The sequence below is a fragment of the Pelophylax lessonae genome, assembly GCF_965119305.1.
Source record: "Pelophylax lessonae genome assembly, chromosome: 12".
Lineage (NCBI taxonomy): Eukaryota > Metazoa > Chordata > Amphibia > Anura > Ranidae > Pelophylax > Pelophylax lessonae.
The window spans coordinates 116270841-116287573 of NC_138779.1; the positions used below are offsets into that span (position 1 = coordinate 116270841).

The window sequence follows — 16733 nt, forward strand, 5'->3', positions numbered from 1 at the left end:
CGGGAGACCCGGGCGAGCCGCGGATATCCCCCCCTGCTCCTTGTAATGACAGCCGAGCGGATTCTCAGCCACATTGGTTGTCATTACAAGACAGCCGTCCGTCGGCTATGGATGCCGGTGTAACGTGAGAATTACCTACCCCGTGAGAAAAACCTACCCTCGTCATTTCCGGCCAGGAACAGCTGAGCAGCGCAGCAGTGCGCATGCTCACAGCCCCGGATACCTAATGGAACAACTCAGGAGCTGACTAGTGCGCATGCGCACTAGTATCAAAATATCACGGTGTACCGTGAACAAAACCTACCCACGCGGCGGTTACATAAAACAGCTGTGCTGCAACATGAGTCATCTCCGCTCCTGTCCCTGGCACTTCCCTGATCTTGGCTAGTAAATATAAAAGCGGGTCTCGGCTCCGTGATTTATGTTCTCATACACCCGCCGCCGCTTTTTTATTTACTATCCGAGATCAGGGAAGTGACAGGGACAGGAGTGGAGATGACTCGTATTGCAGCACAGTTGTTTTAATGTAACCGCTGCATTCCATACAGTGCTGTGAACCGGAAGTGACGAGGGGTAGGTTTTTCTCACGGGTAGGTAATTCTCACGGAACACCGGTACCGCGGTGATGCCTCTAGCTGCAGGCATCACTCCAGTACATGCACTTTCCCAAAAAATCTCCGGGGCCGATTCCGATATATCGGGAAAAGTGCATATCGGCCCTCGATATATTGGCTTTGCTGATAATCGGTCGATCCCTGGCTGATAGTTTAACCCTTTTTTTGACCGATTTTGAACAGAGCAAAGCTCATGCAGGAAACAAATTTTTTTTTTTTGGATAGAGTAAGGGAGGTTTATAACCATCTGTGTCCCATTGCGGAGATTTCCCTTCACTTCCTGTCCCATAGCCCAACAGGAAGTGAGAGAAAATCCCTGCAAATTAAGGGAATTCCATGGGGACCCCCATGTCACCTGAACTTGTGTCCCCATTGGAAGATTTCCCCTCAATTATTTTTCTGGGGACAACACAAAATTTGGGATTTTCTTTTATTTTCACTGATAATGGTAAACAGGAAAAATTAAGAGGGTGAATCTCCTTAACAGGGGCACAGACAGCAATACAAACTGACAAGCATTCTAATCTCCCTGCACTCTATCCAAAACTAAAGAAAAAAAAAAAAATTGTGCTACAATTGTATAGACATATATAAAGTACCTACATCCCAATTAATCATATATAAAATAGACTGGATTGGCTAGGGAGGCAGAGGGGACTTTCATTGTACTACATACAAAGGCTCATAGAAAAATGAATAAAACAGTATAAAGTTTATTAACTACAGTTTAAAATACAAAATTCCCCTAAATAGAGGCAAAAAAAAGGGACAAATAAACGCAAATAAACGCAGTAGAAAGCAACATCAAACATAGAGCAGTATTTGAGGTTGTCATAAAACAATTAATGCATATATATAGCCTTGTGTATATATATATATATATATATATATATATATATATATATGCATGAATTGTTTTTTGACAACCTCAAATACTGCTCTATGTTTGATGTTGCTTTCTACTGCGTTTATTTGTCCCTTTTTTTGCCCCTATTTAGGGGAATTTTGTATTTTAAACTGTAGTTAATAAACTTTATACTGTTTTATACATTTTTCTATGAGCCTTTGTATGTAGTACAATGAAAGTCCCCTCTGCCTCCCTAGCCAATCCAGTCTATTTTGTCTTTAGTTATACTTTAAGGCTGCATTCACATGTCAGCGCATGGATCGCGGGCAGAATCGCCGCAATTCCGCCCACGATCCGGAAATCATTGCAAATCGCGGGACGCCTGTGCATTGCCCCTAGTTTGCAATAGCATCCCAAACGCTGAGCGATGTTGCCGTGATTTCCACCTGCCGAATCGCGGTAACATCGTGCAAAAAAAAATTGCAGGACGCATTACGCCCAAAAAAGTACAAGAGCTTCTTTGGAGTGTATTGCGTCCCGCGATTTTTTTTTGCGCGATGTTACTGCGATTCGGCAGGCAGAAGTCGCGGCAACATCGCTCAGCGTTTGGGGTGCTATTGCAAATCACGGGCAACGCACAGGCGTCCCGCGATTTGCAATGATTTCCGGATCGCGGGCGGAATCGCGACGATTCTGCACGCGATCCATACGCTGACATGTGAATGCAGCCTAAGACTAACTAAGGAAAGGCTGATGCATCATTCTTTAATGTTTTCAAAACCTTTTAAAGAGCATTCACCATACATGATTCAGTTATAACCAAAGATGTCAAGATGAGTACTAGCAGAACTTTGTGATATCAAGGTAGCTCAGACTTCCTTGCTGACTACAAATATGAATATTGTGTGTAAGCATTCCCTCACCCAGCATTCTTTGTATAAATGGCTCCAGTTCCAGCTCCTGTAAGGGTTGTCCTGTCTGGGCATGGAACAGACGCAAAATGGAATCCAGCCGTACAGACACCCACACGCCATCCCCTGCAGCTGCAATATACCGAACTTGGCTTTCAGGACGAGGAGTCGCTTCAAACCATTGCTAAAGGAACCAAGCACAAGAAAAATGCTGTATATAAAGAAAATTATAGATGTTATATTTCACCTTTAAAAGCATTAACTGTACCAGTGCACAACAAAAAATAAAAATTACCTTCACTTTGGCGGTGCGTGGATCCACGACATATATCCGATTCCTGTAGCCACACCACACCTCTCCTCGTACAGACACAGAACAGCGAATGGACTGCTGAGGTCTACCCAAGTCTACAACTTTCGGATTGTCCAAATCCCAGGTCCTAGCTGATGAAATGCATTACTTGTTACTGCTGAAATAGTCAACAATAACCTCTGCAGTATTTAAAGTGACATTTAGGTGGCTGTAAACCTCAGCCATGGAATCTAAGCAAAGCACATACTGTATACCTTTAGTTTTTTTCTTATCTCTCTCCAAAGCTCTAAGTGTTTCTTTCTGGTGCTTCGTTCCTCCAACACATGAGATAAATTTGTGTTGGGGAGGAGCTCAGCACAGAACTTGTCTATTCAGAACACAGTTCTTCTGCTGTGTGAAGGGGGATGTGTTCCTTTCCTCCAATCAGCTCTCACACACTAACTGCAGCCTCCCTGCCCTCTCCTCTGTGCTCCTGTTAGATGAAGATTTTTAACAGGATCTGCCCTTTTGAAGGGGTGTATAGAGGAGAAGAATGCAGATAAACAAGTAAAACTTATGTAGGAGGATCTGTTTAATCCATGTGTACCATCTGAGGCTGTTTACATTACAGGGTAGATGTGAGGGTTTACAACCACTTTAAGCCCACATTGTTTTTGATGTCAGTACATGTTAAAATATGGTCTCTCCCTGGATTCATAACCTTTCTATCATTCATGTTTGAAATCGTAATAAATACCTTGTTGATCCTGCTGTTTCATCTGACATACCTATTCTGCAATCTTCTGAACCTCCATTACCACTCTCAGAGCACATGTTCTGGTAGATCCTTGCACTTCAGAAGTTCATTTCCTCCTTTCTGCTCCAGAAGCCACCTCACGTGACCCATTTCATTGGCTTGAAGCTCTACCCCCTCCTCTCTGCTGCACCTAACAATCAGTGTCAGATTGAGACGAGCCTCTAGCAAGGATGACTGACAGAATCTCCTCCCCTGCCCACTTATATGGCACACTATGCAGAGGCTTGTGGGGTGGCTCCCGGGAAGTTCTTCCAGGGACCTTCGCTCTAAAGCTCGCCACCCATGGCTCAATGCTTTTCATTCAGCCAGCGGGCTGAATGGAAAAAGCTGAACCGATTCCCCCATCTACATAATCAAGGTGGGTGGGGGAATCTTTCCCCCTGCGCTATTGTATTCTGACAGCACGGTAACTCCATCATGGTCAGAAAGCACAGATCAGCACTGCAGTCATTGGCTGCAACTGCTTTTTCCCAACAGATCTGTTTAGCATCAGTAGATCGACAAATTCCCTTCTTCAGAGTGCCAGTGGCTACACATGGATCGATCTATGGCCAAATTAAATTAAGGAGCATATCTATTTGTACAATTTGAATACAATGTTTAATGATAAAACAAAAGAATGACCTTGACATGGTTGCTTATTCATTTACTTTTAAATTAGAATTTTTTTTTTTTTTTTAACACAAAGTAGGCTTCCTGCAGTGACGTCTACAAGCTGTGTCAGAGGTGTCATGCTCGCTCTGTCCATTGATCTCACAGTGCAGTGAGAAGCAAATATCAAAAATGTCAAATGACTGTGGTATAAGACAATGAAAATAAGGTACATTATGTTAACAAAAGTATTGGGACGCCTGCCTTTACACGCACATGAACTTTAAAGCGGTAGTAAACTGCTGAATAATAAAAAAAAACACCTTCAAGACAATAGAATATAGTGCTAGTATGCATCGCATACTAGCACATTAAGAAACACTACCCTTAGAATGAAGCCCCCGCAGGAGTGCCCGGTCACCGCTGAGGGAGCTGACATGTTCCCTCTGCATTTCTGAAGGCTCCAGCACTGTGAGTGGCCGGTCCTGCGGTGACACCACTCCCGTGGGAGCCCTCCGCTCCGGCATGATACGCCAGCCCTTCAGAGCGCATGCGCCGCTGATGTCAGCGGCTGCATGCAGGGTGAATATCTCCTAAACCGTGCATTATATAGGCTTACCTGTAGGTAAAAATCACCAAGCGGGGTAACTGCTTTAATGGCATCCCAGTCTTAGTCTGTAGGGTTCATTATTGAGTTGGCCCACCCTTTGCAGCTAAATGCACTTCTGAAAGAATAATCAAACATTTCCATAGACACACTCCTAAACATTGTGGACAGCCTTCCCAGAAGAGTTGAAGCTGTTATAGCTGCAAAGGGTGGGCCAACTCAATACTGAACCCTACGGACTAAGACTGGGATGCCATGAAATTTCATGTGCGTGTAAAGGCGGGTGTCCCAATACTTTTGGTGATATAGTGTATTTGGACATAATATTGCAATGTGGATGAATGATTGATGGTTACAGTGAATGATTTCAGTATGACAGAAACTATTGGCACGGAGTTTACCGACACTAAGGTATATATGTATAATTGTATTGGTCTGATTCTCTGTACAAACTAGGCACTTCCTATTTTCTAAGCCAATGCGTTTATGGTGATCTTATATGGCAATTAACCAGAAAAGCAAGGTAGGTCAAGTCCCATGTCATTTGCAATAGGTTCAGGTGAACATGGTTGTAAAACTTTCAGACCAGTTTTTTTGTGTGTAACTGATTGCAGTCTGGCGTTTTGTTATCCTCTGAGCAATACTAAACTGTTGCAAGGTTGCCATATGACCAGACTAGACCCGAAGATTGAATCCTTGTTGAGTCGTGTTGCCAAATAGATTTTATATTTATAACTGACCTTATACCGTGACTTCTTGCAGACAAAGCCACCTTTTGCTTTTCTGCTTGTCACATAATGCCATATCAGGGAAAGAGTATTCTTAACACCTAAAGCAACCTGACTCTGCTTTCCTTAGACTCTTATGTCTCAAGACCATTGTATTATTGCATGTGTTTTTTGTGGTTTCCCGTAAAGGTGATACTCTACACATAGAATATCAAAGGAATATAACAACCAAAAGGTAATTCGCACTCTAGAACTTACCTGCATTCCTACTAAATATTGCAAGTGTGCCGTCACCCAAAGTTGCCACTACACGGTCACCCGTATGTCTGTCATATAGACAAAAGACAATTAGTCAGTGGTTAAGAAGCAAATTGGGATAAGAGAGAGAGAGCAAAAAAGAGTATTTAGAATTTTAGTGTACTGTATAATAGTTCTTGATTAATCTACCAGCACCAACAGAAATGTTAGTTGATATGTGAATTTAGACACCATTTGTACAACTTTCTCAGGCAATAATGTGAATGAGGCACCCTGCAGACTCTGAACTATACTTGTTAGAAACCTGTAAGGATATTGAGGTATAGGATTCCCAAAAATAAGTAGAAAAGCACAGGGTGGTCTCATCATTCTCAAATTCACAATCAGGACAGACCAACAACTAAGCGGTACTAAATCCAAAAGCAAAAATGTAATATATTGCAGCTTAAAAATCCTTAGATGTAGTGGCTGCATTAGTTATTTTTAAAGCGGAGTTCCGGCCTCAAAAACATTTTTTAGATAAAAATACCCCCGGGACAGTCAGGGCTAGTGCATTTCAGCAACAATAGCCTCTGAACTGTCCCCTGTTTCATGTACCTTTTAGAAGAAATACTTACCTTGAAAATTTCTTGTCCAGCGCTGCCATCTCGGATGTGGGCAGCTGAAGCCAGAGCGTCCTCTTCAGTGACGTCGGAGTCCCAGAATGCCCTGCTCGTCACTTCCGGGGAAGGCGCGTCATCCCTGCACAGCTTCTGGGCATGCCCAGAAGCTGTACAGCAGGGAATAACGCGCCTGCACCGGAAGTGACGAGCAGGGCCAATTCAGGCACATTGACTCCTGGAAGCGATGACATCCGGCTCCCAGGAGTTAATGCAAGCAGGAAGTGACGGCGTGGGCCTCGGCCGAAGAGGGAGGAAGAGGAAGGAAGGTAAGTATATTTTCTTTAATAACAAGGTAAGTAAATCAACAAAAAATTTTCAATTATCCAATTCTTTTTCAGCTACCTTACAGCAAGCGGATGGTGTAAAGTCAATTTTGAGGCCGGAACTCCGCTTTAAGATTTTTTCTATTATTCACCTGGTGATCCAGCCAGTAACACACTTTCTGTCTAAGACCCCTCTGACACAAGCATACTGATCGGGTACGCCTGTCTGTTTTACAGGGGGACCGGATAGGACTACCCATTGTTCTCTATGGGAAGGTGGACATATACAGACATGTGTCCGCTGTCACCCGCCAGCACCCGGTCCGCCAAACACAGACGGATGGAGATCTGTTCCCCATCCGCCTAGTGCAGTGATGGCGAACCTTGGCACCCCAGATGTTTTGGAACTACATTTCCCATTATGTTCAACTACACTGCATAAGCATCATGGGAAATGTAGTTCCAAAACATCTGGAGTTCCAAGGTTCGCCATCACTGGTCAAGTGGATCGGATAAGATGACAGTCAGATTGAAAAGAACAGGTGGTCTGTTTCCATCCAGCCACCCAATAGAGAATAGCGGGCTGTGTCCGTGTCCACTCTGCATAGCGGAGCAGACATGGACCTGTCATCCGCCTGCTCAGCGGGGAATCAGCAGACAGATCCCCTGCTGAGCAAGTGGATGCAATTGAAGGAGGCTGCCCTGTGTGAAACGGGCCTTAGGATGTCTGCTTTCTGGATGATGTAGTAAAGAAGACACCTTTAGACAGCAGTAATGTCAGTCTGGGGGAGGGTAATGTTAGACTAGCAGATTTAAATGGACTTAACTAACAAATTGAAGCTGAACTCCAGCTAAAACTATATAAGTAGTTATAACAATCAGTTTTTTTTTCTTTTGAGATAAAGGTTATACATAAATAAATGAAAGCTGATCATTATAAGTACCCCTGTCAATGTTAGGTGGTTTGTCTCAACTCTGTCATTGCTGCTTTGTCTGGACAGCTTGGTCTGTTACAGTAAGTTGAAAAATAACCAACTTATTAGCCAGATAGCCAGGTGAAAATAAAGGAAAGAAACAAAAAAGATAACTAATGCCGCAACCACATTTAAGAATTGGAAAGCTGCAATTTAATCAATTTTTGTTTTTGGATTTAATACCACTTTAAAGCTGAGTACACACACCCAGAGGGCTGAACGAAAAAAAAAAAAACAAAAAAAAATGGCGAGATGGCCATACTAACACAAGTGATGTTAGTGTGGGGATTTTCCCTGCGGTGCCTTTGTATTGTGACAGGGGGACTGGGTGGGTTATATGGTGAATAACAACTTACACAATACTGTGTATGGCATCTTTAAGTTGAACTTTTTGTAGGCAGGTCCTCCAATCCGATACAGCAGAATGAATAAATAAACTAAAGTAAATAAAATAAAAATGGTTACTGTTAGAAGAAACAAAAAAAAAAAATAGGAATTTTAAATTGCCTGCATGCTATTTCAAACTAATCACCTTGTAAAAATACTTTATAAAAAAAATGAATTTTATGATGAACCCCAGGCAAAAAAAACCTAAAAAACACAAATTAAATATATATATGGTAGCGGTTTACGTGCCAAAAAGTTATTAGAAAAGGGGATACTGGTCTTTAAATATATTTATAACGCTGACAAAGTACGGTATACAGAGGTGATTTCTGATGGAACTTTTAATAAGCATTAACAATATCGATGAATTTTAGGTCAGCTTAATTCAAATATAAACCAGTAATGGTTAAAATTTGGGCAGTGAAACTGCAGAAATTCTACTTTGTGGAACTTTACCCATATTTGTTTAATAACAATCATTGTTCTTTAATAAAATAACATACATTCCACATGAATAACTATGCTACCAAAATAAGCATGTGCTGTAAATTGCCTCCAGCATTTCTCCTGTTCCTTCTTACAGGAGGCTGCCATTTTGTTGAAGCCTAGAGCAGTCACTTCCTTATTGAAAACTCTCCTTCTTTCTTTAGTCTCAAAAACTATATCTCACTTTCTGTAATTAACATGTGTACATTTCCAGCCTTAACTTTATGACTTGGCTCAGCTAGAGAAGAAGGGTACAAGTAGCTGACAGTGCTCAGATCACAGAACTGTCACTGCCAAGAAAGGGGAGAATAGCAGGTAAATAAAATAAGACATTTTTTTTTAGTTTTGGATAGAGTGCAGAGGGATTTGAATGCTTGTCAGTGCTTCCATTAAAGAGGTTGTAAACCTCCAAAAAAAATAAATAAAAAAATACAAACCTGAAAGACAAAGGCATAATGAGCTATTATGCATTGCATACTAGCTCATTATGAAATAGGACGAACCTTAGAACGAAGGCCCTGCAGTGGCACCCGCACACGCCCAACGCGGTCATCCGCCTTCCTTCCGGGTTTGCGTCCTGCGGCCATCTGAATGGCCAGAGCCGCGGTATCGCACGTGAGGACCTAAATCTTTAGGCGGTCAGCTGATTGCTCTCTAGCCACTTCTGGACCGCCGACCGTGTATTTACGTCGCTACTTTGGCATTAAATACCGAAGTTATGGCCGGCGGTCCTCTTTCACATAAAAGTGGTCCCAGCTGCAGATTTGACGTGGGATAACTTTTTATGGTCAGCGGGAGAGGTGCCCACCCCCTTCCCGCCGCTTCTAAGTCGTTTAAAACTAGCCGATCCTGGCTCCCACTCGACTCTATGTCCTTGGAGGACCGGAGCGACATCAGATGTCGCTTCCACCCAAAGGCCTTAAAGGACCAAATTCTTTTTTTTTTTTTTTTTTTTGTATTGCTTTTAAGTATAGATGTGAGATCTGAGGTCTTTTTGACCCCAGATCTCACATTAAAGAGGACCTGTATCTCTATTAAGAGATGTTTACATTCCTTGTAATAGGAATAAAAGTGATCAAAAAAAAAAAGGGACAAAAGTAAAATAAATAAGAAAAAAAAAAAATTAAAGCGCCCCGTCCCTCTGAGCTCGCGTGCATAAGCAAGTCACGCCCACATATGTAAATTGTGTTCAAACCACACATGTGAGATATCGCCACGATCGTTAGAGCAAGAGCAATATTTCTAGCACAAGGCCTCCTCAGTAATTCTAAATTGGTAACCTGTAGAAATTTTGTAAAGCGTCATCTATGGAGATTTTTAAGTACCAAAGTTTGTCGCCATTCCAAGAGCATTTGAAGTATGACATGTTCGGTATCAATTTTAAAAAATTGGTTAATTGGTTAATTAACTTTACTGTTTTCTTATTTTTTAATTAAAAACAATTTTTTTTTTCCCCAAAAAACTGTGTTAAAGCGGAGTTCCACCCATTTTTAATAGGTTGGAATACATAGATCTTTGTAATCCCCTTTAAAACGGCTTTTACCAATGGAAACTTTTTTTTTTGCTAGTAAATACCTTAATTTTGGCTTTATTCCTCCTCTCCTCACTTCCTGGTCCGATCGGCGATGACGTCATTCGGCGATCCGCAGTGTCTGCTGGGATGTATTCTACTTGCAGTAGCTGTATCTGTACTGAGCCGTGCCTGCCCCGCCTCCGCCCCGCCTCCTCTCATTGAATTGCATTGTATGAATGTATTAAGGCTGTTCTCTGCCCAGCCTCCGCCCCGCCTCCTCTCAATACAACTCAATGAGAGGAGGCGGGGCGGAGGCTGGGCAGAGAACAGCCTTAATACATTCATACAATGCAATTCAATGAGAGGAGGCGGGGCGGAGGCGGGGCAGGCACGGCTCAGTACAGATACAGCTACTGCAAGTAGAATACATCCCAGCAGACACTGCGGATCGCCGAATGACGTCATCGCCGATCGGACCAGGAAGTGAGGAGAGGAGGAATAAAGCCAAAATTAAGGTATTTACTAGCAAAAAAAAAAAAAAAAAGTTTCCATTGGTAAAAGCCATTTTAAAGGGGATCACCAAGATCTAAAGTTCCAAAAATGGGTGGAACTCCACTTTAATAAGACTGCTGCGCAAATACTAAACTAATAGAAATGTATGGTTTAAAAAAAAAAAAAGGAAAAAAATAGCTATCTGCAAAAGGGGCCAACGTGAAGTGATTTATCAGGACATCATTTCCTGACTAAAGTTGCCATTTTCACAAACTACAGGGCTTTACATTTCAAAGGCATCTAAAAGAAAAATGTGTGGTCCACAGCAATAAAGTTCATTTATGAAGTGCTACTTAGAAAACTTAAAAACATTTGGTTGGTTTCTATGATGACCATCGACGCTTTAGATTTGGACCATCTTCAATATATGAAACAAACTGAGCTCCTATTCTTAGATCTAAGAATATGACTATCATTGGCACATACAGTTGTCAGCAGGATTGTTAAAAAGGTTTTTAGACAAAACAGGTGTAAAATGATTTTGATAAACTCCCATCAGCTTTTGTATTAGAAAGGCCTTACCTCCCTTCTTGTGTCCCTAACCAGATGGTGGCACCTCTGACATGGTCCTTACCCTCTTCTTCACATGCTTCAGTCTCTTTTAAACATTCCAACCTGTAGGCTGCACAGAAAATGAAAGGGTAAGCCACAGTCACCTATACAGCATGCAAGTACCTGATCTTAACATAGGTATGATCATTCTTACACAGTTAGTCTTGGCTGAAAAAAGATTCCATACAGGAAAACCAATAGAGAAAAAGAAATTATATATATATATATCTATCTATCTATCTATCTATCTATCTATCTATCTATCTATCTATATATATATATATATATATATCGATATAGATATAGATATATATATATATATATATATATATATATATATACACAGTGGGTACAGAAAGTATTCAGACCCCCTTAAATTTTTCACTCTTTGTTATATTGCAGCCATTTGCTAAAATCATTTAAGTTCATTCTTCTTCCTCATGAATGTACACATAGCACCCCATACTGACAGAAAAACACAGAATTGTTGCAGATTTATTAAAAAAGAAAAACTGAAATATCACATGGTCCTAAGTATTCAGACCCTTTGCTCAGTATTTAGTAGAAGCCCCCTTTTGATCTAATACAGCCAGGAGTCTTTTTGGGAAAGATGCAACAAGTCTTTCACACCTGGATTTGGGGATCCTCTGCCATTCCTCCTTGCAGATCCTCTCCAGTTCTGTCAGGTTGGATGGTAAACGTTGGTGGACAGACATTTTTAGGTCTCTCCAGAGATGCTCAATTGGGTTTAAGTCAGGGCTCTGGCTGGGCCATTCAGGAACAGTCACGGAGTTGTTGTGAAGCCACTCCTTCGTTATTTTAGCTGTGTGTTTAGGGTCATTGTCTTGTTGGAAGGTAAACCTTCGGCCCAGTCTGAGGTCCAGAGCACTCTGGAGAAGGTTTTTGTCCAGGATATCCCTGTACTTGGCCGCATTCATCTTTCCCTCGATTGCAACCAGTCGTCCTGTCCCTGCAGCTGAAAAACACCCCCACAGCATGATGCTGCCACCACCATGCTTCACTGTTGGGACTGTATTGGACAGGTGATGAGCAGTGCCTGGTTTTCTCCACACATACCGCTTAGAATTAAGGCCAAAAAGTTCTATTTTGGTCTCATCAGACCAGAGAATCTTATTTCTCACCATCTTGGAGTCCTTCAGGTGTTTTTTAGCAAACTCCATGCGGGCTTTCATGTGTCTTACACTGAGGAGAGGCTTCCGTCGGGCCACTCTGCCATAAAGCCCCGACTGGTGGAGGGCTGCAGTGATGGTTGACTTTCTACAACTTTCTCCCATCTCCTGACTGCATCTCTGGAGCTCAGCCACAGTGATCTTTGGGTTCTTCTTTACCTCTCTCACCAAGGCTCTTCTCCCCCGATAGCTCAGTTTGACCGGACGGCCAGCTCTAGGAAGGGTTCTGGTCGTCCCAAACGTCTTCCATTTGAGGATTATGGAGGCCACTGTGCTCTTAGGAACCTGCAGGAAGTGCAGCAGAAATCTTTTTGTAACCTTGGCCAGATCTGTGCCTTGCCACAATTCTGTCTCTGAGCTCTTCAGGCAGTTCCTTTGACCTCATGATTCTCATTTGCTCTGACATGCATTGTGATCTGGAAGGTCTTATATAGACAGGTGTGTGGCTTTCCTAATCAAGTCCAATCAGTATAATCAAACACAGCTGGACTCAAATGAAGGTGTAGAACCATCTCAAGGATGATCAGAAGAAATGGAAAGCACCTGAGTTAAATATATGAGTGTCACAGCAAAGGATCTGAATACTTAGGACCATGTGATATTTCAGTTTTTCTTTTTTAATAAATCTGCAACAATGTGAACAATTCTGTGTTTTTCTGTCAGTATGGGGTGCTATGTGTACATTCATGAGGAAGAAGAATGAACTTAAATGATTTTAGCAAATGGCTGCAATATAACAAAGAGTGAAAAATTTAAGGGGGTCTGAATACTTTCTGTACCCACTGTATATATATATATATACGTGCACGCACACACACTGGATATAAAAAGTCTTAACAACCCTGTTAAAATGTCAGGTTCCTGTGATGTAAAAAATGAGACAAAGATGAATCATTTCAGAAACATTTCCACTTTTAATGTGACCTATAAACTGTACACCTCAAATAAAAAAACAGACTGAAATCTATTAGGGGGAGAGGGATAGTAGAAATAAAAAAATAAAATAATGTGGTTGCATAAGTGTACACCCCCTCTTATAACTGGGGATGCAGCGGTGTTAAGAATTAAGCAATCACATTCAAACTCATGTTAAATAGGAGTCAATACACCCCTGCCATCATTTAAAGGGCCTCTGATTAACCCCAAATAAAGTTCAGCTGTTTTAGTAAGTCTTTCCTGACATTTTCTTAGTCGCATCCTACAGCAAATTCCATGGTCCGCAGCGAGCTTCCAAAGCATCAGAGGGATCTCATTGTTAAAAGGTATCAGTCAGGAGAAGGGTACAAAAGAATTTCCAAGGCATTAGATATGCCATGGAACACAGTGAAGACAGTCATCAAGTGGAGAAAATATGGCACAACGGTAATATTACCAAGAACTGGGCGTCCCTCCAAAATTGATGAAAAGACGAGAGGAAAACTGGTCAGGGAGGCTGTCAAGAGGCCTACAGCAACATTAAAGGATCTACAGGAATATCAGGCAAGTACTGGGTGTGTGGTACATGTGACAACAATCTCCCATATTCTTCATATGTCTGAGCTATGGGGTAGAGTGGCAAGACGGAAGCCTTTTTTTATGAAGAAAAACATCCAAGCCCGGCCATATTTTGCAAAAAACACATCTGAAGTCTCCCAAAAGCATGTGGGAAAATGTGTTAAGGCCTGACGAAACCAAGGTTGAACTTTTTGACCATAATTCCAAAAGGTATGTTTGGCGCAAAAACAACACTGCACATCACCAAAATAACACCATAACCACAGCAGTAAAGCATGGTGGTGGCCGCATCATGCTTTGGAACTGTTTTTTTTTCAGCTGGAACAGGGGCCTTAGTCATGGTAGAGGGAATTATTAACAGTTCCAAATACCAGTCAATATTAGCACAAAACCTTCAGGCTTCTGCTAGAAAGCTGAACATGAAGAGGAACGTCATCTTTCAGCATGAATCCAAATCAACCAAAGGAATGGCTTCAACATAAAAAAATAAAAGATTTGGAATGGCCCAGCGAGAGCCCAGACCTGAATCCAAATGAAAATCTGTGGGGTGATCTGAAGAGAGCTGTGCACAGGTGATGCCCCCGCAATCTGACAGATTTGGAGCGTTTTTTGCAAAGAAAAGTGGCCAAATATTGCCAAGTAAAGATGTGCCATGCTGATAGACTCATACCCAAAAAGACCGAGTGCTGTAATAAAATCAAAAGGTGATTCAACAAAGTATTAGTTTAAGGGTATGCATGCTGATGCAACCGTATTTAAATTTTTTATTTTTACAACCCTTTTTGTGAAAGTGTGCACCGACGACTAAGTGGCCACCTTGCAAACCTGACGCTTGATGACGGAAGGCCCAAGAAGCACTAAGTGCCCCAAGTAGAGTGTGCCATGAAAGGGAAAGGAGGAACCTGACTCCTGACAGAATAGGCCTGAGTCACCGTCTGTCTGATCCATGTGGAAATGGTTGCAGAGAAGCAGACAGCCCTTTTCGTGGCACATCCATGATAACAAACAGTGAGTCTGACCTCTGAAAAGACTCAGTGACTGCCAAATACACCTGAATCGCCCTGAACCACATCCAAGGCATGCAAAGAAAATTCCTTAGGATGCTTGAGCCTGGGACACAGGGAAGGCAACACAATGTTCATTCAAATGGAAATCAGAGACTACCGTAGGAAGGAACGACAGACATGGGCGAAGAATCACCTTATCTTTGTGGACCACCAAATAGGGGATACGACAAGATAACGCCGCCAGCTCCGACACACTGCGAACAAAAGTGATAGCCACCTAAAAGGCCACCTTCTGGGACAGCGTAAGCAGGGGAAGCTCCCAAATATTTCCAAAGAGAGGCTTCTGGAGAATTGAAAGCACCAAGTTCCGATCCCAAGGCGGCAGAGGAGACCGCACCAGTGGAGTCAGATGTTGAACCCCTTGATTAAAAGTATGCACCAGGGAGTGCGTGGCCAGGGGTTGCTGAAAAAGGACCGCCAAGGCTGACACCTGACCCTTGATAATACTCAAGGCCAATTTCTGCTCAACACTTCGTTGAAAAAAAAAATGAATCAGAGCCACCGAAAAAGAACGAGGGTGAACTCCAATCGGCTCACACCACAAAATGTACGCTTTCCACGTATGAAAGCGTAAATAGGACGATAATGGCCCAACGGGGCCACCAGAGTGTCTCAAGCGTCTGCCAGAGGATCTCATGACATTGCAAATAAACTTCAGTACCTTTCTGTTGAGTTAGGACGCCAACAGGTCCACATCGGGGGTGCCCCAAGGGAGACATATCTGATGAAAACACATCCCGGTGAAGGGACCACTCCCCTTGGTCCAAAGCCTGCTGACAGAGATAGTCCGCCTGCCAGTTTTCTACTCTTGGAATGTGTACGGTGGAGAGGGGTGGAACGAAGCGTATTGCCCACCGGAGAATTCCGACTGCTTCAAGGGCTGCCAACAAACTCTTCGTTCCGCCCTGGTGATTGACATAAGCCACCTCAAGGCAGCAGAGGATTCTACTCGCAAGAGGAGGTCATCCAGATAGCCCAGTACCGCAATCCCCCGCTGAAGTAGCAATGCTAGAACCGGGGCCAAGACTTTTGTGAAGACCCAGTAACGCCACAATGTATAATGCTTTTCTCCTACAGCAAAACAGAGGAAGCGCAGGTGTCGTGCACATATTGGAATGTGTCGGTAAGTATCCTTGGTGTTGATAGAGGCAAGAAAATGCCCCTGATGTAGGAATGCCACCACCATGAGAATGGACTCCATTCCGAACTTCTGTACCCGCACAAAGCAGTTCAGGGCCTTGAGATCCAGGATCGGACATACCTTGGAGATTCCTCTACCACAATCATGGTAACCTTGTTCAACCTAGAAACTGGTGGAACAGTCCACTTCTTGAGGAGGAACTCCTCAAAGAGGTACCTTACCGCAAAGCATTAATGAACCACAAAAGGGATGTTGAGGAGGCTTCCGCTCTTTTGCAACCAACCTGTAAAAATAGGAGGGATAAGGAAACACTTTTGCGGCGTGAGACGGCTTGTGAGTGCCAAAGGGGACCAGCACCTCCGCTGCAGCTTCAGCTGCATCCTCCATTTTTTAAGTTTTGTGCACAGATACAATCAGTGCATCAACTAGCGTCTTCTCGTGTGTAGCTACAGGCGTTGAGGAATCATCCTCACTATCTGATAAATCAGGGAGCCCGGCTGCAGACCTTGCAGGGTCTGTGGCAACCAAGCCAGATTCCGGATCTGATGAGACAGATGAGGCAGGGTAAGGCGGGGGGCGCTTTTTGCTAGCCCGCCACCCAAAAGCCACCTCCACCCAGGAAACAAAGGACTCCAGGACCGCCGTCAGTGCATCAATAAATGGCTAGGACCCCAACGGACCTGCAGATTCTGAGAGGGGGGTCAGGTGTCTAAACATGCTCCAGAGACTCCATCAGTACAAGACCTTCCCAAAAAGTGTCTAGCATCGCTAAGGGACACCCCCATCA

At 43.0% G+C, this 16733-nt stretch overlaps 1 protein-coding gene across 2 annotated transcripts in view; it reads right to left on the minus strand.

Annotated features, from left to right (window-relative positions):
- The window catches only part of LOC309568522 (C-Jun-amino-terminal kinase-interacting protein 4-like), a 203620-nt gene that overhangs the window by 20956 nt on the left and 165931 nt on the right, over nucleotides 1-16733 (minus strand). For both annotated transcript variants that reach the window (XM_082274207.1, XM_082274206.1), the window contains 5 exons: nucleotides 11025-11124; nucleotides 7921-8001; nucleotides 5666-5733; nucleotides 2668-2816; nucleotides 2385-2556 (listed from right to left, as the gene is read on the minus strand). In XM_082274207.1, coding sequence (XP_082130333.1) covers nucleotides 2385-2556; nucleotides 2668-2816; nucleotides 5666-5733; nucleotides 7921-8001; nucleotides 11025-11124 — 570 coding nt within the window. The remainder of the gene's footprint in view (nucleotides 1-2384; nucleotides 2557-2667; nucleotides 2817-5665; nucleotides 5734-7920; nucleotides 8002-11024; nucleotides 11125-16733) is intronic.